This window comes from Anabrus simplex, chromosome 1, assembly GCF_040414725.1.
Source record: "Anabrus simplex isolate iqAnaSimp1 chromosome 1, ASM4041472v1, whole genome shotgun sequence".
Classification (NCBI taxonomy): domain Eukaryota; kingdom Metazoa; phylum Arthropoda; class Insecta; order Orthoptera; family Tettigoniidae; genus Anabrus; species Anabrus simplex.
In genome coordinates this window covers 878836822-878859078 of record NC_090265.1, presented here as the reverse complement: position 1 = coordinate 878859078, position 22257 = coordinate 878836822, and the positions used below count along the sequence as shown (strand labels likewise).

The following is a 22257-nucleotide window of genomic DNA, read 5'->3' as shown; positions in this document are numbered from 1 at the left end:
AATTTCCTCCACCACTTCAGACTTTTCACTACAAAACCATAAGATGAGCAGTAGTGATTAGCACGATCGACTCCTCCCATTTTGCCTGTGTAATCTATAATGGCAACAGGCTTTAAAATTCTTTCTTCTCCTTGCCCATTACGGTTGTGTCTGACTACCTCCACCATTGATGGGTTGTGCCATGTACTAAGAACTGACACAGTGCGCTTGTCTTTCCACGAAAATACCATGAACTTTTCTTCCTTCCACAGAGGACGAATTTCATGCTTCTTCAGATTTAGTCTCCTATCTTTCAGCTGAGGTGGTAGTCCCTTCCGATTCAATAGCACAGTCCCAGTTAGATGAATTTTCCTTTTCAACAGTTCTCTTGCCAGTTCCATACTAGTGTAAAATCGATCAGTAAACAAATGATAACCTACAGCTTGAGTAACTTGAAGTACGTCTGTCACCAGCTGCAAAACTATTCTACTGCCAAATGTCAAATCAGGGAAAAGTAAATTTAGCGTAGTAAACGAGCCAAAGTAAGGAATCATGGACAGAACATACCCATTCAATGCATCAGCAATAACATATATCCTAATCCCCCACTTTGTTGGCTTTTGTGGATTATACATTTTGAAAAGGACACGCCCCTTGAAGCTTACAGTCGATTCGTCAGGTGAAAGATACTGACTTGGCCTATAAAATTCCAAGAATGACTTCCCTACACATTCTAAGACACTTCTAACTTTACTCGTTCTTGTTACCATTGTTGATGAACTTTATTGTGGAGGGGGTGAAACATGAAAGCCCCAGAATATCTGAAGAAATCTTTTCCGAGAAAAAATGTCCTCACAGAAGGTAGATGAATAGAGCCACAAGTCTGAAAAATGTTCTTTTAGAGTTTTCCTTTTTGTTCGTGCCATATTCAGAAGAACACCATGAAATGCCATCATTTCATCGACGGTAACATCGACCCAGTTCCACCCTATCGAATGTTGCTGCAACGGCATACGTTTGGTAATACATTCTCTTACATACCTGTTAGTTTCCTTACATATTTCGGAGAACAGTGAAACCGGGAACAGCAACAAAAAGAAATCCAAAGGAGTTACCGGCTTCTTTCCTGTAGTAGGAGGTTTGTATCCCATAGCACTGTTGTGAGAATACTTGGGAAAAATACGGTCACCTTCTTCACAAACTTTCCATTCATCACCCACTACATCAGCGCTTTCGCCACTATCTTCCATGTCATTTTCCTCCTCACTTGAAATATCATACTCAGATTCAGGAATACTAATGTCACCATCAGAATCCGTCAACAAATCATCGTCAATATCGCCACTATCACATAACTGTTCGTAAATATCATCAGGCTCCATGCTGCGGCTGGTGGACGCCATGTTGGTAACGAAAGTAAACACAGCTGTGACAGTGAGGAACTATCTCCAAAGAAATCACAATTCAGCTTAAAGGAATGAACAGCAGATAGCAGAAGGCAAGAGAGAAATGCCAAGGCTGTATACTGCGTAAAGCTCGGCGCCATTTCTGCTCCAGCATACGAAATATATAACCTTAAAGTTGTGTCGGACTAGGTCCGACATAGGACCGGAACTGAAAATTAACGATGTCGGACTGAGTCCGACATTGGACCCCAAAGGGTTAAGGTGCTAGTGCAGGGCCTCTCAAACGCCCAAAATCTCACGCGTGCGAATTGAGGCGTAGAGTTCCTGTGCACAGTGCGTTGGTCCCATTCGGCTTGGCTAGGACCAATGCTTCGTCTCTGGGCTACTCGGCTAAGCTCGACTCAACTCTGCTTGGATTTGGAGCGCTACGGAGCAAGTGAGGAAGAGGGAGACAGGAGGAGCGAGCGAGATAGGCGTGGGGAAAGAGAGAGACAGCGCTATTGCTCCAAATCGAGGAGTGGGGATCTGCACTGTGGTCAGCCAAGCGAAGTCATCTTTTGCACCGTGCACTCTGAGAGGCCCTGTGCTAGTGCATGAAGATATGGATTGTCCTTGTCCTTTTGCATTTTTATATTTGTCCTTTTCTCCTTTCCTATATCTCTCTTTCCCATTCCTGATTGGTCATTGTGTTTATCCCGTTATGTATTCATGTTTCTGTATTTCTAGACAGGGTGGTTGGAAACAACGTGAACCAGATATATGAGCTTTAAAGTATTGGTCATACAGGTAAATAATTGGAAAAATATAATTAGATATGCCGCGGCATTGTCATTTTATTAGCTGCTGAAGTTAGCCAATGAGATCGCTTCACGGGCAACTTCAGTTGGGCTTTGCGAAGTGGTGTTGCAAAATCTGCACGTGGCTTATGACCGCCTTGAGAATGCCAATAGAAGAAGTAAACTGCACCAGGGGGGGAGGGATTTGAACAAGGATCTCCCTGCTGATAGGCTCATCCCGTAGCAAGCATGCTACGGTGGCATTGGCTGAAACCCACAGTGTGTTAGTGTGTGATGCTCATTTCTGGGCATGGCTCTCAAGCCCGACCAAGCCACATGAAGATTTAGCAACACCGCCTTGTAAAGCCTTTATTTGAATTTCGATCTGAACGGCAAACTTCATCAACTGGTAAAATGACAATGGCGCAAGATATCGATAGAATTTTTTCAAATCACTTATCAGTGTGACCAACGCTCTAACACTCATATACTCTGTTCATGTTGTTTCCGACCATCCTGTATATGACTTGATTGACACTTGTCTGTTCGTTTCCATTACTTGTATATATTGTGATTGCTATAATTGTACTAATGTTTTTTTTTATGGCGTTGGTGGACTTTTAGGTGATATGTTGAGTTTCCGTTTTCTGTTCTGGTTTGATCCTCAGGTATCATATCTGAATTTCTCATTATTAAGGAAGGTATTTTGTACGTGTGGGTGTAGGTACATGAAAATGTGACGTGTTTGTGGAAAGGGACCCAAAGTCAGCAAGGGAAATTTTACAGGAGACCTGTACAAAAGTGTCTGGGGTGTAAAAAATATTCCATTTCTATATTTTGATTTCTTGTGCTACTTATGGGTCAACAAATTAAGTTGCGCAGCAGTTCGAGGGTCTTTGCCACTCGATGTTATGAAAATTATATACATTTGGTAAGAAAATTAATGAAAACTATAATTGTCTTTTTCTCAAAATAGCAATGGTCAATAATATCTTCTGAAGTATTGCACCTAGAAGCATGAACTCTTTTTTTAAATGCTTAGTATCTCATGACAATTTTAGAACCACGAAATTCTCAAAAATGTAATATCCGTCTTTTGGTCCCTTTCCACGCAACAGGTCACAAATATGGGCCATTTCTTTTTTTTTTCTTTTTTTTTTTTTAATTCCAACTGTGATGTCACTGTTTGAAGAATTCACTCACTACTCATCTGCATTTAGGGCAGTCGCCTAGATGGCAGATTCTTTGCCTGTTTTTTATCTAGTCTTTTCGTAAATAATTGCAAAGAATTTGGAAATTTATTGAACATCTCCCTTGGTAAATTATCCCAATCCCTATCTCCTCTTCCTATTAACAAATATTTGCCCCAATCTCCTTTGGTAAATTATCCCAATCCCTATCTCCTCTTCCTATTAACAAATATTTGCCCCAATTTGTCCTCTTGAATTACAACTTTATCTTCATGTTGTGATCTTTCCTACCTTTAAAAGCACCACTCACACTTACTCTTCTACTGTCATTCAATGCCATCTCTCCACTGACAGCTCGGAACATACCACTTACAAGTTGTAAGAATCATTGTGAAATCCGCATTGAAAGTAATTTATATAAAAAATAGTATTTTATTTTTTATTTTTCTTCCACCTATTCAATACAATACCACTTAGTCGAGCAGCTTGTCTCTTTTCTCCCAAGTCTTCCCAGCCCAAACTTTGCAACATTTTTTCAACACTACTCGTATGTTGGAAATCAACCAGAACATATTGAGCTGCTTTTCTTGCGTAATAAACTGCATTTATGCTGGCAGAATAATGACATACTCTTGGAGAATGATGTTGAGCTTCAAGTGTGTTTTGTATATTGGGAATAGTTCAGCATTATTGATAGTTGCATTTTTTTTACTTGATGCAGAGAGGTGAACATTCTAGTGATCTGGAAGGAGTTCTAGATAGTCAGCAAAATGAGTTGATGGTGCAGTTGGCAGCTTACCGTGAACAGCACACCTCTTTGGCAGAGATACTAGGTAGTGCTGGAATTCTTCAGGAAACTGTTAGACGTCAAAAAGAGGAACTAATGCTTAAATTGCAGGTAAGTTATTAGAAATATTTCAATTGTACTTGGGACCGAATTTTAAAATAATTACAGAAAACGAAACAAGCCCCTTTCAATAACGTTTATAGATTTCAAGAAAGCTTAGGACTCCATTCACAGACAATCATTATTAACAATTTTAAGACATTTCAGACTTCACCCAAAGCTAATCAGATTCGTTGAACTTACTCTAATATAATGTTTAAAATTAAGTTCGGAGGAGAACTTTCTAAACCATTCTTCGTAACTGGTTTAAGACAGGGTGACGGATTGTCACCTCTCCTTTTTAACTGTGCACTAGAGTACGTTATGAGGGAAAGTTACAAGAACAACTCAAAAAATATAAAAATTGGATCCTAAAAGGTTAACATAAAATTGAACTGTTTAGGATTTGCTGATGTTCTAGCTTTTCTGGCCAATAATATTCAGGAAACAAAACAACAAATAATTTCTTTACAGGAAATAGCTCAAAAATACAGGTTTGAAAATTTCATTTGAAAAAAAAAATTATTCTAACTCAACTTTCCCTAGCAAACAAAATTAAGCTGGGAGACCAGAAATGAAAATTGTAGAAAAATTTAAATATATACCGGTAGGTGAAATAATCACATATAACCAGAACAAGAAACCAGCATGGCAAAATAGAATAGATAAACTGGGTTACAGCACAGCATGTTACCAAGAATATATACAATAAAAAGCCACAAATTACATATGCATGTGAAACATTATTCAAAAAACAACAAACACAGTTGCAATAGATAGAGTACTCAAGTTAGAAAGGAGAATAGTGAGAACCTGTTTAAATAAAAATTATCAAGTAAGTGGCGTCTGGAGACTAGCTTCTATTGAAACAGTTTATAAAGAAATAGAACCTGTGACTAACACAGTGAAAAAGAAACAAATATCATTCTTAGGGCATTTAATACAGTCACCAGAAAATAGAATCAGTCAAAAAATAATAGAAAAATTATGGAAGAGTAACAGTAAGAATAATATTAGATGGATCACAGAAATCAAAGAAGACATGAGAGAGTTACATATTACAACAGAAGATTTAAAATACAAAACATATACACTCATGGTATTGAAAGATAAACACACTAGACTACAGACGAAAATCAATAAGCAGAGAATAGGAAGAGTGATTCCAGAAGCAGAAGAAAAGTTACGTTCAGAAAGGATGAAACCGTATTGGGCTGACAAAAAGAAGAAAAACCTCCATAAACCTAACTAAAGTAGTCCTATGTTGGCTAAAAATTTAAAATAATTAATAATAAAGTGCTACTTCTGTGTGTGTGCTTTCTTTTTCTTTTTAAGGGAGACTAGTGTGTAATTTTCTCGATTGTAGCACATATACCATTTTGTACACTATAATCAAGCAAGTAAGAGCTCTTATTTTTTTACTGATCAGACATTGGAATTCTGGTATTTCTCTGTAATTGTTAATGGTAGAAGTGTCAGACATTACAGCTGCAACTTATTGCACCATTTCATAGGTGGCAGTGTTGCATCTATCGTTGCCATAAGACCTATCTGTGTCAGTGCAACATTAAACCTACTAGAAAAAAAAAAAGGTTGCATCTGTGATGTTCAAACAAATCCGTTATAGTAAGGGATGTATACTTTTTAGCACTCATCACATTGTCACTTCTGATGTGAAGATTATTTTGGCACTAAGGAATACTGTCTTTCATTTATTCTTTGACTCAACAGATGTTTAACTGAACTTGTATTCCTGAATATGCAAGTTTGTGTTAACAGTATTTTTTTTTTTTTTTTTACAAGTTGTTTTATGTCACACCGACACAGATAGGTCTTATGGTGACGATGGGAGGGGAAAGGGCTAGGAGTTAGAAGGAAGTGGCCGTGGCCTTAATTAAGGTATAGCCCCAGCATTTGCCTGGTGTGAAAATGGGAAACCACGGAAAACCATCTTCAGGGATGCTGACATTGGGGTTCAAACCCACTATCTCCCGAATACTGGCCCCTCTTAAGCAATTGCAGCTATCGAGCTCGGTGTTAACAGTATTACTGTATATGTTTGTATGCATCTATAGTACACTTTTATCTTCTGTGTATTTTCTATATTACAATATATATATCAAATTTTCATTTTTTTAAAACTTGCAAAATGAATAATGTTTTAGGTGAATCAGATGAACTCTTAATAGATTCCGGGGAATCACCAGACAAGTGGAAGGGATATTTTGAAACTCTTCTCAGTGTTAAAGCAAATCTTCCTGGTGACATTGTGAACAACCGAGCTCGTGGGGAGGGGGACAATAATGTTAGTAAAACTGTTTAATGACCTTGTAACATCCGAAATGATTATCATGAATAAGGTTCTCACAGCAAAAGCGCTGCCCAAGATCCATAAAGCCGACATCCCCATAAAACCCATTATCAATTTCAGAAATAGTCCAACCTATGAGGTATCTCGGTTCATTCATAAATTCCTCAAGTCACACTATCGTTTTCAGTAGAGAACTCCATAGAATTTTGTAACAAAATTAAACACTTTAATTTACCCAAACACCACACTCTTCATTCATTTGATATTACTAACATGTATGCTAATGTTCCCATTAACAGCACCGTACAGTTGATCAAGAACAATCTTTCCAAGTTCAGCAATTTAAATATAGGCGAAATAGATTAATTTATTCAGATTCTGAAGTTTACATTGAGTAACAATTTCTTCATTTGCACAACAGCAACAACACTTCATCCTTCGATATATACAGGAAACCCACCCACACCATCAATACCATCCATCAAACCTCTCTGCACCCAGACATACATAAGAAAGCAGCTTACAATAGCATGGTCCTCAGAGCAGCAACTGTTCCTTTATCTCATAAGAATTACTAAAAGGAAATTAATACTGTTTACATTATTGCAGAACACAATGGTTTCAGTAGAACTTTCATCAGCAGAATCGTCAATAGATATAAGAGCAGGCCCAAGACCACTCTAGAAAAAGATTCCACTCCTGAAGAAAAGTTTTCCACATTCACTTTCAATAATAGTAGCATTTACCAAATTTCTAATATTTTTAAAAAACACAATATCAAAATAGCATACAGAACCTCCCACACCAAATCCAAACTCATTTTCAATCCACGCACTGTCAACAATAACATTAATAATAGATATTTGAACTCCGGAGTTTACAAATTAGAATGCCAATCCTGTAATTCCAGCTATATAGGTCAAACAGGTCTCAATTTTGTCATAAGATACGCCAAACATCACAACGCTCTCAAATATAATCGTTTTTCAGCTATGAGTGAACATCATAAAGCATCCAGCCACGAATACACTTCAATAGATAAAGATCTTAAAATCTTGCATTATGAGCAAAAAGAGCCTCTCTCGCAATTTAAATGAAATCAACAAAAGAGAGAACATTCTTCTTGAAACATTCATTCCATATATTTGTCAGAACTTCCATAATATAAACAAACCCTGCCTCTATCTCTCCAACTCACCACTACTCCGGGTCCCCACCCTCTCCCCACCAGTACTACACCACCCCTTCCCCCCTCCACTCCTTCTATCTGCGCAAACAAAGCTGAGCCAACAATAGACTCAATCATACGAATGGGACCGTTACTTTGAAAAGGCCAGGCAATTTTGAGAGGACAACCACCGTCTAAACACCGTAAGTTTAAAGCTTTCTTCACACCAGTTTTACACTTTTTACTCATCAGCCCAAGTTTCTCACACAATCTCGTTTTTTTCATTACAGATTGGAACTTCATTGATGGTTTCCACTAGGTCACTTACAGTTTGCCATGCATCTGTCATCTGCTCTAACACAGCTTCTCATTTTTTATCACGGCCCTCCCGACCTTTTAAAATAAGGCAAACAAACCAGCCAACATTGCGAAACAATAATCGAGAAGAGGACCGCTAGATTGAGAAGATATTGAGAATTCTGCTGTTCTAAAGTTTTAAATTTCATTGGCGTTTTTCCATCACTTGTCACATGTATTTCACCTGCACTTTATCTTAGGCTTGGTTTCTCAAACGTTTTCACTCCCGCTCACCTCCCAGCTATTCGATGTGATGGTATTTCTACAAAGGCAGACTTTCGACCTGAGTTTTCGACACAGTGATTTCATCCTGTTTTGAATTGTTATAAAAACAAATTTTGTAAACTAAGAGGTCCGCAACGTCGCTATGTGCACTTAATGTTCGTTTCCATCTGTATCATTTGTTTTCCATTTCTTTTCTTCTTAGGTAACACAATTTTTATATTCAATTATGTTTTGTATTAACCCCTGTTTTCACTGAATTTTGACGCAGCGGGTTGTTTTTTGCTCCACATGATGTAAATATTGTATATTGGGTTGTTTTTATTTCCGTCACATCTCTCTTTTGTTTTTTCATTTGTCTCTTCACTATGTTTATTGGCACATTTTTAGTTTGTATTATGTAAATTAGTTCAACCCCTCCCTTTTTTCGCTGAAGACAGCTCAAACGAGCCGAAACATGTTTGAATTTGATTACTCCATCTAATGATGGAATTATATGATGTATTGAATTAGGAGGCTACACTTAATTTTATCTTTGTAAAGAGGATTGTGGTGGTGGTTAGTAAATTCGCAGAGGCTTCAGACTGAATGCTGAAAGGCATAACAGTTTATAATGAAATGTCTGTGTATGTATGCAATATTTTCTCATAACGAATAAAACTCTGGCACCTTGACATCTCTGAAAACCAAAAAAGTAGTAGTTAGCAGGACATAAAACCAATAGCATTACTGTTGCCATTAATGCTTTCACGGCCCATACTTATAGACATGATAGTGTATAGGCTTTTGGGCTTATGCCGTGTCAAGAAAATAAGGTGAAATTCTTAACGTTTCACAGAAAACTGTGCTCTGCGTCCTCAGAAGAAATCTCGACAGTCCACGAGACAATAACATTATTATTTTCATGTTGGACTTAGCTGCTTAGCTTATGGAATACAAAACTCTCCTTGGATGAAGAAATGGTGAAAGTTTAAAAGCAACTTGTTCCAACTCTAAAAGCAGCAGAAAGTAATCTTTGCATTAAAACCAGAGGCTTCAGAGATGCATTTTTTATGGCTCGATGAAGTCTACAGTACAATCTAATACCACCGCAGACCAAGTAGCACCTAAGCTGTTCTCTAACAGGAAGGTAACCCATGAAGCCAGAACGGCCAAACTACAAAGAAAGATAGGAGAAATGACCTTCCAGCACCATTCAATAAGACAGTTAAAGAGAGTAAAACTGGAAAATCAGTTGGCTTCAGTGATATTCAGTTAGTGCAGTTTTGGTAGAGGACTAAGGAGTGGTGATAGGGGACTAAGGAATGGATTCTGGAACTCATCAACAACTGCATGAACAGATTTGAAATTGCAAAAGTATAGCCCAAGAGTAGGGTGATGCCCCTATTGAAATCTGACAAGAAAGGAAACCTTCAAAAGATTTTAGACTAGTTGCACTGCTGTGTCATTTCTAAGCTACTGGAGAGAATGATTTTAAATCATGATTGATAGATAGATGAAGCCTTTATTTTCTGTGGCGAAGTTAGGGCTTCTGGCCCTTTCTTACACTTAACCACATACATATTATTACTTATTAAGTACAGTGACACTGATAAACTTAAAATAGTAAGAACTACAAATAACACTTATGTTGAAGATAAAAATATGAAAATATACACACAAAGAAGAAAGAATGTGGATGGTGTTGGAAGATTCTAAGTGGACTCTACTCCAGTGGGACAACAGTAAGCTGCTGATGATGAACAATGATTGATGTATTCATATCTTACGACACTGGATTTTGTGCTCTTAGAAACTGCACTAGGCAACTGCTGAAGCTTACACAGTTTATAGGGGTTGGATTTGAACCCCTTCTGCAGTTTTACTTCACCACATATCGAAGGTCTTTATTTTAAAATTGGCTTCCCTGGTCAAAGTGGGGATTTTATAATTCCCTGGTGTTTCCATTTCACCACTGCATCACTCACTGTTGAACATGGTATCTGAAACTTGCCAGAAATCCCACGAATTGAATGACCATATCGGTGGCCACCGATTATAATAATGCCCCTTTCAGCCTTGCTGAGCTATTATCATACTTTCATTTCAACCTCTGTAGCGAGTGTTTTTTACTTTATAGTCTCGTGACGTGCTTGAGGTACGTATGGGATGAGTCTACTTTACTTTCAATGGGGGTATGGTCATCAGTGACTGTGTAGTGTATATCACGAGTACTGAAATTCATGAATTTACTTATTTTGGTATATACTAAACATTATAGAATGTTCAAGTTAAAGGCCTGTACTGGATATTGGGAGTGTGAATGGTTTCATGCCTGGGGGAAGTACCACTGATGCAATTTTTGCACTCCAACAAACCATAGAGAGGCACAGGGAGAAAAATAAAAGATTAACATGGTCTTTATTGACTTAGAGAAGGCCTATGATAGAGTTCCACGCCAGGAAGTCTGGAGATGTTTGAGGAACCAGGGCAGTACTGGAAAAGTTTGTGAGATTTATCCAGGATATGTACGAGGAAGCTAGAACTAGAGTAAGAAGCAGTGTAGGGTTGACTGGATGGATACCAATTGGAGTTTTTCAGGGGTCCTCACTGAGTCCATACATATTCAACCTTGTAATGGAGATCTTATCTGATGGTGTACGAACTAAAACACCGTGGTGCATGATGTTTGCTGATGATATTGTTTTGTGTTGCATTGGAAGAGAGGCTGGAAAGCTTGAGAAAATCCTTGGAAGACAGAAGCCTAAAACTTAATAGAAAGAAAACCAAATACCTGTGCCTCGGAGGTGAGGGGAATGAATTGTTAGCATGGTACATGCTTAAAAACGGTTGGTTTCAAGTATTTAGGATCTTTTTTGTCTTAAGGATGGCAACCTAAACACGGAAATTGTCCACAGAGTGCAGTCTGCCTGGATGAACTGGAAAAGAATGTCTAGCATCCTGTGTGACAAAAGACTTGGCATAAGGGTTAAAGGAAAAGCCTATAAGACAGCAGTGAGGCCAGCCATGTTGTACGGTGCAGAGACTTGTGCAACAACAAAGGGACAATGTAATAAATTAGATGTTGCAGAGATGAAGATGCTAAGATGGATGAGTGGTGTCACTAGAATGGACTGCATCAAAAATGAGAAAATCAGAGAAACTGTTAAAGTGACAGAAGTATTTAAGAAAGTACAGGAGAGAAGACTGCTATGGTATTGACACATTATACGAAGGGATGAAAGCTATGTAGGGAGGAGAGTGATAGATATGACTGTGGATGGGACTAGAAATAGGGAGAGACCAAGGAGATGGACAGATAATGTACGAGAAAATCTGAAAGAGAAGAAATTAAGGGAAGATGATGTGTGGGATAGGATAAAATAGAAAAGACTTGCCAGAAACATCGACCCCGCTTGAAGCGGGAAATGATGATGATGATGATGATTATGAGGACTGGATATTGGGTGTTGTACCTTCCCGGCAAAATTGAAACACAAAATGAATAATTTGTAACATGACTAAAATATAAATGATGAAATCGGACACCACCTGCAAAAGATTTGCAGAAATAATTGACACTGTAGAGCATGGAAGAACTGCTTCTCCCAAGACAACGGCCATCAGGCTGACAAGGTCCAAACTTGCTTCATTACCTTACTTGCTACTATTTAACTCTGAAAAATAAATTTGGGTAGCATGCAAGGTTTTTCCTTACTCCACCAATAAGACTTTCATGAGTTTCACTACAAGAATTTACTCCCGAAACAAAATAAAACAAAGAAGCACCAACAATAATCGTAGTGTGACGAGTCCAACTAGTTTTGCCGCTTACAAAATAAACATCCACAAACAACATGTACAGTCTACAAACCACAAATATGCATAGTTCTGAAGGTCATGCTTAAGACTCATGATTTCTTATGGATAAGATGACTGCCCATTCTTAACCCCATTTACATGAACAAAATAGCATCATCATCACCATGGAATCAATTTACCATGGGTTATAACTGTACAAGGAAAAAACCATCCCAGTCACCTTACTGTACTCTGTTAATCAAACCATTCAACTTCTTCATGTAAAAAGGCTCCTGTGGAATAAAGCTGTGAGTGCCATGTCGAATCAATCAAAGAATAACCAAGCACTGAACACTTGGCCTACAATTTCATCTAGCAATAATCAGTTCTGTGCTCACAATTGCACATATAAACTACCATGCACACTGCATTTTCTCAGAAAGAAATAAATCAGAGTGTGACTGACAAATGAATACTATGTATTGACTTGCACAGAAAGCACACCGGGAATGACTTGTAATAACCTCGCAATACACTTGTAATGAACTCGTACAGCTATGACTCTGTAGTGAATAATGAATTCGTCTGACGCGCACACATCTATATATAGGCTTGCTCCACGTGGCTTTGGTGAAGCTAAAAGTCTACTGGTAGCAACGCTGTAACTGTAACAGTAACATCTTCAAGCATCTCCGTCAGCACAACCTCATTCAAAATTGGAGCTTTTGGATTGGTTACCAAGGGGCCAATATGCAAGTTAGTGATCTCTACTGTTCATCCACGTTGAGGAATTAACATCTTCAGCCTATACTTCCCAGCAGTACCCTGGGTTTCCAAGCCTATTGTTGCAACACTTTCAATAGACTTCAGTCATCTTTACCTATATAGCCTCTGTTTCCCATGTTGCACAATTTTCACTGCTAAGCGAAGTGTACAGACTTACCCAAATTAAAAGTTATACAAATATAAGGATATACAGTACATGTTCAGTATTTCCTAACTACAAATCCTCCTTATAATACTAAGTTCTTATATCTTAATTTAACAAACTCGCATGTTATTCGCTACTTTATATTACAAATTATTTTACTGAAATTTCCTAATCTAAAATCTAAAACTGGGAGGTCATACTTGTGTATGGTTACAATGTAGACTAGCTTTGGATATTACAAAATGTAGTTAAAAAATGGATGTAGTTATAGGTTTGTTGTTTGAAATGTGTGGAGTGTGGTAAGAGATGTAATTGAAACAGAAAGAGAATAAATACTAAAATATTGTTTGGGTATCTTAAACCCATCTCTCTTTGAGTACCTCACTTCACTGAGACTGCAAACTTTCAGACAATGTGTGTCCTGATTAGTTTACTTGTTTAATTCTAAGTACCTTTATAAAGCTGGTCTATTTTTCTTGTGGTTGACTTTAGAGTTGAATATGTGATAAAATGTGTCTTTCCTTTTTCTGTGCAGGAGAAATTAGAAATTGAGCAGAGTCTGGAGGCAGAACGAGCTGTCTTGAAACAGACCCAATTAAAACTGCAGTTACTCGAACAACAGATGATTGAAAAGGACAACATCCAAGTGGTATGTTAAGTGGACAGTTTAATATCATTCAAAATCTTCACTTTGGGGATATCATCTCATACAAAATGTGCTGGGTTAGGGCAGATGCAGTTCCCCTTCAAGTTATGCTAATTTCTTGTCCATTCCTCATCCATCATTATGTTCCAGTCCAGTTCCCATTGCTTTTTGTTATTTTAAATCAGGTCCATCCCTCATCAGTGTTTTTATTGTACTCTTTTTTCTTTTAATTTGCAATTCTGTTGTTTTAGCATTCATTCATTTTTTTTAATAGTGTATGGTGACCGGGGAGCCCTGATGCAGCTCTTTCAATTTGATGCCTGTAGGTGACCTGCATGTCTGTGAGGTTGGGACCCTACTTATGATGACTTAAAAAAAAAAAACCCAAACACAGAGGGTCCCTGAGCTAAAGGAATTAACTAACTAACGTTAAAATCCCCCTTTCCAGCTGGGAATTGAACCTGCTACCCCTTCGACTAACGGCCAGCATACTAACTGTTTAGCAGCGGAGATGGTCATCATTCATTTTTGATACATTGATACAATATGGTCTTCCCCAAAAACCATCAAAAAGTCGTTAGTGAGATGTGAAAATCAATGACATTATTATTATTCATACAATATGGTATAAGTATCACTACTTTTCCACCCTTATTTAAAAAAAGGCAATTTTCCCCTCTATGCATAAACATCGCTTGGGTCAGCTAACACTCCCAAAGCCTGAGTGTAGTTCGTTTTCACATTTAACGGTTTGTATTATGGCAGGTTTTTAATTTAAACGAACACCATTCGTTCGTGTGGCATAGGGTTTCAAGTACTTACAAAAAAATACACTAGGGTGCAGCACCTGTTGGGAACTACTTGTCACCACGTGTGGTAATTCGTTGCTGACAGACAGAGTTCCATGAGTAAAATGGCTGCCAGCAAGTGATGGCATTGCGGAGATTTTTATGAATTCTGGACTGGAAATGGGAAGTAGTGATTCACAAGCACAAAATTACAATTTACGATGGAATGCAGATACGTGTATATAGTAGCTGATGTGCCCATGCTTCACTACGGAATTCTCAGAAAGACTGTCTTCGTGGTTTTCCCAACTGAAGTCGACATCGGACATTACAATGACGTCAGTAGCAATGTAGCAATTAAAAGCAATGTTATCATACAAAATACTCGATCAAATGAAAAACCGCACATTTTCCCACTTTTAATGAACAGTACTATGTTGCCTGTCTAACAGTCCAGTTCCAGTGCTGGAATGACCAGGCTGCAGACTGCCACCAACAATCCTCTGCCATTATTCCGTTAAATGAGCACATTGCTGATTTTAATCAGTGCCTCAGAGTAGGGGTTGAATAGCTGGAATGCTATGATGAACCAGTGTGTTATGGACCAGCTGTATCGGAAAATTTATGAACCACAGGAATGGCATGCTGCAGAAGAGAGAGATCTAACTCCCCACCAATATTCAGGCAAGCTGTTATACTCTGTACACAGCAGTAATCCCATCTATTGGAGATGAGTGGCAGCAGAAGACACAAAGCACATACAAACAATGGTCAATGTAATGTTATTGTTGATCAATTTTATGAGCCTTCACATTTACTTTTCTTCCGACTCTGTGATATTAGTGCATCTTATAAAGTTATTTATAGCATTGACTGTAGTTACTTATTCCCCGACTTCACACACTGATTTTCATTAACATCTGCTTAGACATTTTCTCATGACTCGGCGCTGATATGGACTTGGCAACAAAATTCCAAATTCATGAATATCTCTTGTTATCATTGCCGGTACGGTAAAAATGTATAAGATATAAATGATCAGAAGTTTAATTCCATATAACTTTAGTTATGTAGTATTTATCGATAGGACCACTAATGACGTAAATATTTGAGAATTAAAATTAAAACCTTTCCGTAAACTACCATTTCACTCAACTTGGTTACATTGCTACCACTAGCCCCATCAACTATTTCATATGTTTACAATGATCTGCATTGAGGGCTGTTGCCCATGTGGCAGATTCCCTATCAGTTTCAATTGTTTACCTAGTCTACTTAGGTCGGGCGCACGTTGAGACACAGTTGGCGACAGAGCGGGGAAAAGCAGGGCAGGATATTGCACCTCTGACAAAACCATGAAGTGCGTGCGAGCGCACACTGCCATGCAGTGTCTAGTTGGATTTCAGAAAGAAGAAAGAACAGTGTTTTCTTCTGTGATTAAATAATAATGTTAATGGATTTTACATCGCACTAACTACTTTTACGGTTTTTGGAGACACCCAGGTGCCAGAATTTAGTCCTGTAGGAGTTCATGTCAGTAAATCTACCGGTACGAGGCTGACGTATTTGAGAACTTTAAAATACCACCAGACTGAGCCAGGATTGAACCTGCCAAAGTGTGATCAGAAGGCCAGCGCCTCAACCGTCTGAGTAACTCATTCCGGCAGACTATGATATTAGGACATCCAATGTAAGGGGAGTCCCCCTTGTCCTTTCATGTTTCATTCTTGTCTTATGTCTCAATCAATCATTCCTTCAAGATTCTTTTCTCATTTTGATAATCATGTTCACAGTTTCCCTTGTCGATGTGGGCTGATGACCAAATTGTTTTACACCTTAAGACAATAGTAACAAAAACCACCACTATCGCCAGTTAACATGATTGAACATTATTTCCATGTTGGCGATGTTTGGCGTTGATATGGTGTAAGCAACAAACGTCTAAATTCGTGAATATCTCCTTTATCATAGCTGGTAAGGAGATAGGACTCTACATGAATTAGTGAAGTACGGGAGTCACATACAACAAAAAAATCAATACATTATTATACTATGATTGTAGCAGTACCATCCGGCATCCTGCAATAGAAAAAAAAGACACTGTAATTGTGTATCTTATAATTGCGCTGAAATAAACAGTATAAAATATACTGTACATTGATGCTCCCTTACCTGTAATCTTCTTAGCATTCTTCATCAATGGCAGAATCACAGTCCTCCTTGTCATCACCATCATCGTTCTCCCACAGCACATCGTCCTTGATTCTGTTCAGCAAATTGGAGAAACTGCATTTCTTGAAACTCTTCTCCACCGGCTGCAGAGGAATGGAATCCCAAGCACATGTTCACAAATCTGCCTCACTTTTTGGACGCTTGATTTTGCCAGTAGGTGTAAATCCGCTTTGTCTACCATCCAACAACTGTACCGTTGTTTCACTGCCGCCCTTAATGCACACGTCAAGTGGTTGGAGAACAGATGTTAGACCTCCTGGAATTATTAAAAAGTCCTTTGCACTCCTTGTCAAAACATTGTGAACTTCTTGAGTAGTGTGCCTGCAAATACTATCTAAAACAAGCATATTTCTGACTTTTAGTAATGCTCCAGGGGGCTGTTGCCAAACTTACTTCACCCAGCCTCCAACCTTTGGGCCACGCTTTTATGATAATGCCGTACACATTTATTTTTGGAATTGTTTTTTGTTATGGTGCAGTTTTCTTCCATCTGCTGTTACATTAAGCATAACTGTAAACTTTTGCTTCTCATTCCTGCCACCTTTCCTATTTACAGTATAATCAATCAGCATTTCGAAGAAAATTGGTATCTGGTACGTGTTGCCTATTTGTGAATGTATCTTAAGAGTTTTTCATGCGTTTGATCACGTATGTAGAAATTCACAATTTTTATCCTCATAATCAGTAGGAAGACTGCGCGATGGTAGTTTTTCTTCGAAAAGTATAGTCATAACGAACATAAAATCACAGAAGCCATCCATGACTAGCTTTGAATCCCGTAACACCTAGTTCTTTTGCAATCAATAGGGTTTTAAGTTGGCACATTTCACTCGGCAATGGCACATCGGAATTGTCTCATTTCTTTGATATTCGCACATAATCTTGCTTCAGTCTCAGGAAACTTTGCTTCTGTCCATGAAATGCCCGGTAATTACTACTAGTTTGCTGAAGCAGTATTTTTTTTTTCCTTTCGTGAATAACTGCTCTCGTCCACGTATTTTCTTCCTGCTACACTATTACTTGTACGTCTTCTATAATCTGCACATAACTGCCAACCCTTCCCATTTACCCAGATACTTTCCGGTTTTTAACTTGTCTTCCGATTTTCCGATTTATTTTTACTTTTTCCGATTTTTTACTAATATAACCTCTAGTACAGCCAATACTCTTCCCCTAGGATAAAGGATAAATTCTTATGTGCTTGTGTAATTTACGAAACATCATTTTCAAGCGTATTTGTTTGATAATTTATTTCGTGAGTGCTTCGTCCGTCGCCTTCATGTATCATGTTTCCCGCTCACCACAGCAGCGTGTGCGCTTGATACAGCTGGAGATTCGGGGCGGCGGTCGTCCTGCAAGCAAGAGGCTAGTGCGCGCTAACGACTCAGTTAATCAGGACGAAAGAATGGGTTTGTTATTGTGTTGTTCGCACGCTGTTAACATCGTTTCTGTGCGTAGTTTCGTCAGAGTTGTAGGCCACGTGTTTTCTCTTGCATTTCTTTGCTTTCCCTCTCTGTCAAAGTCGTATGTTACTGGGCGAGCTGGCCGTGCGCGTTGAGGCGCGCGGCTGTGAGCTTGCATCCGGGAGATAGGGGGTTTGAATCCCACTGTCGGCAGCCCTGAAGATGGTTTTCCGTGGTTTCCCATTTTCACACCAGGCAAATGCTGGGGCTGTACCTTAATGAAGGCCACGGCCGCTTCCTTCAAACTCCTAGGCCATTCCTATCCCATCATCGCCATAAGACCTATCTGTGTCGGTGCGACGTAAAGCCCCTAGCAAAAAAAAAGTCGTATGTTAATAATGTATGGGACATATTGAATTGTTTTGTATGTGGTAGTTTTGCGTATTTAAGCGCATAATTTTAATGAGTTGAATGTTTTTAAGGGGGTTGTGTCGGTGGCAGTTTCTGGCATTTTCTTTTCTCGTTATGGCCAAAAAATATTACAAATGTTATCTCCAAGTGTTCAGAGATACCTATAAATTTCCATTCATTTTACCGTCTGATAAAGGAAACTGCCGTATGTTCTAGCGTAATTAACGCCCTTGCATAATTTACACATCCCAGTATTTTTGGGTCCAAAGTGGAGAAAAAGAAACGTTCACGTATTTGACGCACCCACAACTTCGACCATCCATCTCCGGTTGCGTTTCGAAATAGAGATGTCAACTACTCAAGTAGCAGGCTTCCTATTGCGAAAGCGGGCATTCCAACACAGGACACCACGCTGTTATTAGCCGTCAGGAAATCCCACTGCACTCCTTTTACGATTGTTTCGGGTATGGGACATTCTGTGATTAAGGGTTATAAATTTCATGTTGTTGGTCCGTATTGAACTGAGAATAACATATGAGTAACAACACAGTAAAGGTTTCCACCTATTCAATACAAATATATTCACAATATTTTAAAATTACATAGAACTAGTTTTGACCCATCTAGGGGTCATCATCAGCTACATCAAAGCAAAGATCACTCTTGACGAAATCCTAACAACATGTTAATTTTAACAGTAAGATTATTATGGAATAACAAGTGAATGTGGTAAATGAAAAGAGATGTTAGTATGGGACAGGTGAGTAGTAGCTAATAAATATACAAGGAATATACATAAGAGGTTTGGAACAAAGTATAAAAGGGGGCTTAGTGTTGTAAAAATTATATAATCATGGAAAACAGTTAGTCCTTATAATGAAGAATGCAATGTGAAATGACTCACATAAAATTATATATGGCTTAGGAAGAGTGGAGGTGGTTTAGGAGGGGATGAGGGCTTAAGGTGGGGTTGAAGGGTGCGGGAGAAAGGGTAATTGTCTCGGAAAAGAACCTTTGATTAAATTTAGGATTGAGTTTTGGTTGGCTGCATTATTGTTTCTGAGGAAAGTGATAAATAGATCGAAGAGTATGTTGGGTTTCTCTGAGATTTCATTGAGATTGTGACTGGTGTTAAAGTATTGGTCTAGGTGTATGTAGTAATTTTCCATTATGTCGAGTAAAGGGCCCTTGTTTGCTAATACGAGGATGTCCATGTCTTGTTCGATATTGGTGAAATTATGGTTATAATCTTGCATGTTTATAAGATCAAATGTAACACCTGTGGAAAAACCTACATCGGGCAAACCGGTAGAAACTTCAGTATCAGATACCACGAGCACACTAACGCAATAAAATACAACAAGTTTTCAGCCATCGGCCAACACATGCAAGATTATAACTATAATTTCACCAATATCAAACAAGACATGGACATCCTCGTATTAGCAAACAAGGGCCCTTTACTCGACATAATGGAAAATTACTACATACACCTAGACCAATACTTTAACGCCAGTCACAATCTCAATAAAATCTCAGATAAACCCAACATACTCTTCGATCTATTTATCACTTTCCTCAGAAACAATAATGCAGCCAACCAAAACGCAATCCTAAATTTAATCAAAGGTACTTTTCCGAGACAATTACCCTTTCTCCCGCACCCTTCAAACCCACCTTAAGCCCTCTTCCCCTCCTAAACCACCTCCACTCTTCCTAAGCCATATATAATTTTATATGTGTCATTTCACATTGCATTCTTCATTATAAGGACTTACTGTTTTCCATGATTATATAATTTTTACAACACTAAGCCCCCTTTTATACTTTGTTCTAAACCTCTTATGTATATTCCTTGTATATTTATTAGCTATTACTCACCTGTCCCATACTAACATCTCTTTTCATTTACCACATTCACTTGTTATTCCATAATAATCTTACTGTTAAAATTAACATGTTGTTAGGATTTTGTCAAGAGTGATCTTTGCTTTGATGTAGCTGATGATGACCCCTAGATGGGTCGAAACTAGTTCTGTGTAATTTTAAAATATTGTGAATATATTTGTATTGAATAGGTGGAAACCTTTACTGTGTTGTTACTCATATGACATTCTGTGATCTCAAAATTGTTTCAGTCCACAGTATTGGAGTAATACTGCATCATACAAACTCGCGGTGATCAGTTACGCCGAAACATACGGGAATAGAACAGTGGTATTCAGTGTCCAAATGAAACATGCACTACCGCGGTAACAGAAGTGCACTTCAAGCGGCCAACAAGTCTCGCAAAGCATTTCGCGGACCAAAAAGTGGCAAGTTTCCGCAAGTAGAGGATTACAGTAGAATTCCGCTGTAACGAACACCAGTATAACGAAATTTTCAGAATAACGAATAATTTTTTTGGTCCCTTCCTTTTTCCCTATTTGTTGTATGTTAAAATATTTCATTTTAACGAATTTCGTAGTTTCAGTTCAACGAATTAAAATTGAGCTCTTTTCTTTACCAGTTTGACCATATTTTCTCAAATTAAAACCAAAATTCATCCTGTTTTATGGCCAACATTTTTCTTGTTACATTATTTCGTTATTCAGACAATATGATCGCCATTTTCCATACATGCACCGTACGCGATCGAGAAGGCAATCGCTTTTGTGTAACCAATACGCTTCGCCCAGTTCTCACATATGGTATGGAACTTATTTGGGAAAGACTAACGGTGTCCGACCTTCGAACTATTGAAAATGTAAAGGCCAGATTTCTGAAACGAATACTGGGCATCTCCAGGATTTCACCATCACGACTTGCGTATGAATCATCCAAAGAAACTTTTTTACGGGAAGATTTGAAAATAAGAATGCAGCTTTCACATACGCAGCGAGAAGTAGTTCTCCAAGAGATAAAGAGAAAACAAGCAGAAATCAGCCTGGATTTTTATTCAGCTGATGCTATGATTGACCGCAGCTGGACCGGTCCAAATAATGACGTGAGAAGTGCTTTGAATAGGCTGGCGGTACACGAGTTTCACCATAGTCTATGCCGGTGATCAGTCTTTCATGAACCGTCCCTACATTGTGTGATAAACATTGCGATCGCTATCATTTCAGCAAGTGCAACAAGAGAACAAAATCTTCACTAGAATATGCGAAAGATTAATGTATTTTTTTCTTTTAATGCACATTTATACGCTATTAAATAAATAAATATCCTTTGCCCGTCATCCAATGTAAGACGTCACTCTATTAGCTGAGTACGAGCGCCAAGTTTGCAACCAATAGGCTTGGTCCATCAACCAATGTAAGACGTCACACTATTGGCTGAGTAGGATCGCGATGTTTGTAATCCACCAACGAACGCGACGGATGCATTGCATGTTTCTTCTTCGTATTTAATTCGCAAAGCCTATTCAAAGCACTTCACACATTCTCTTTGACTTCTCATGTCATTATTTGGACCGGTCCAGCTGCGGTCAATCAGAAGAATAAAAATCCATGCTGATTTCTGCTTGTTTTCTCTTTCTCTCTTGGAGAACTACTACTTCTTGCTGTTAAGGTTATATCATTAAACTTGCAAAGTTCGTGTGCATTTCATTAAATAAATAAGTACCGTACATACAGTATCATCGCAAATGGATAAGCAGAAGCGACAGCAGTTTTCGTTGAGTGAAAAACGTAAAATACTTGCGGAAGTAGAGAAAAGCGGAAAGAAAGGAGATGTAGCGAAGAAGTATGGCATTAGCCCGTCAACACGTTCTACGTTTTTTTTAAAACA

The 22257-nt window shown here is 38.3% G+C and overlaps 1 protein-coding gene across 2 annotated transcripts in view; it reads left to right on the top strand.

Annotated features, from left to right (window-relative positions):
* The window catches only part of LOC136857364 (uncharacterized), a 99474-nt gene that overhangs the window by 16696 nt on the left and 60521 nt on the right, over positions 1-22257 (top strand). For both annotated transcript variants that reach the window (XM_068225270.1, XM_067135987.2), the window contains exons 2-3: positions 4073-4249; positions 13542-13655. In XM_068225270.1, the coding sequence (XP_068081371.1) occupies positions 4073-4249; positions 13542-13655 (291 nt within the window). The remainder of the gene's footprint in view (positions 1-4072; positions 4250-13541; positions 13656-22257) is intronic.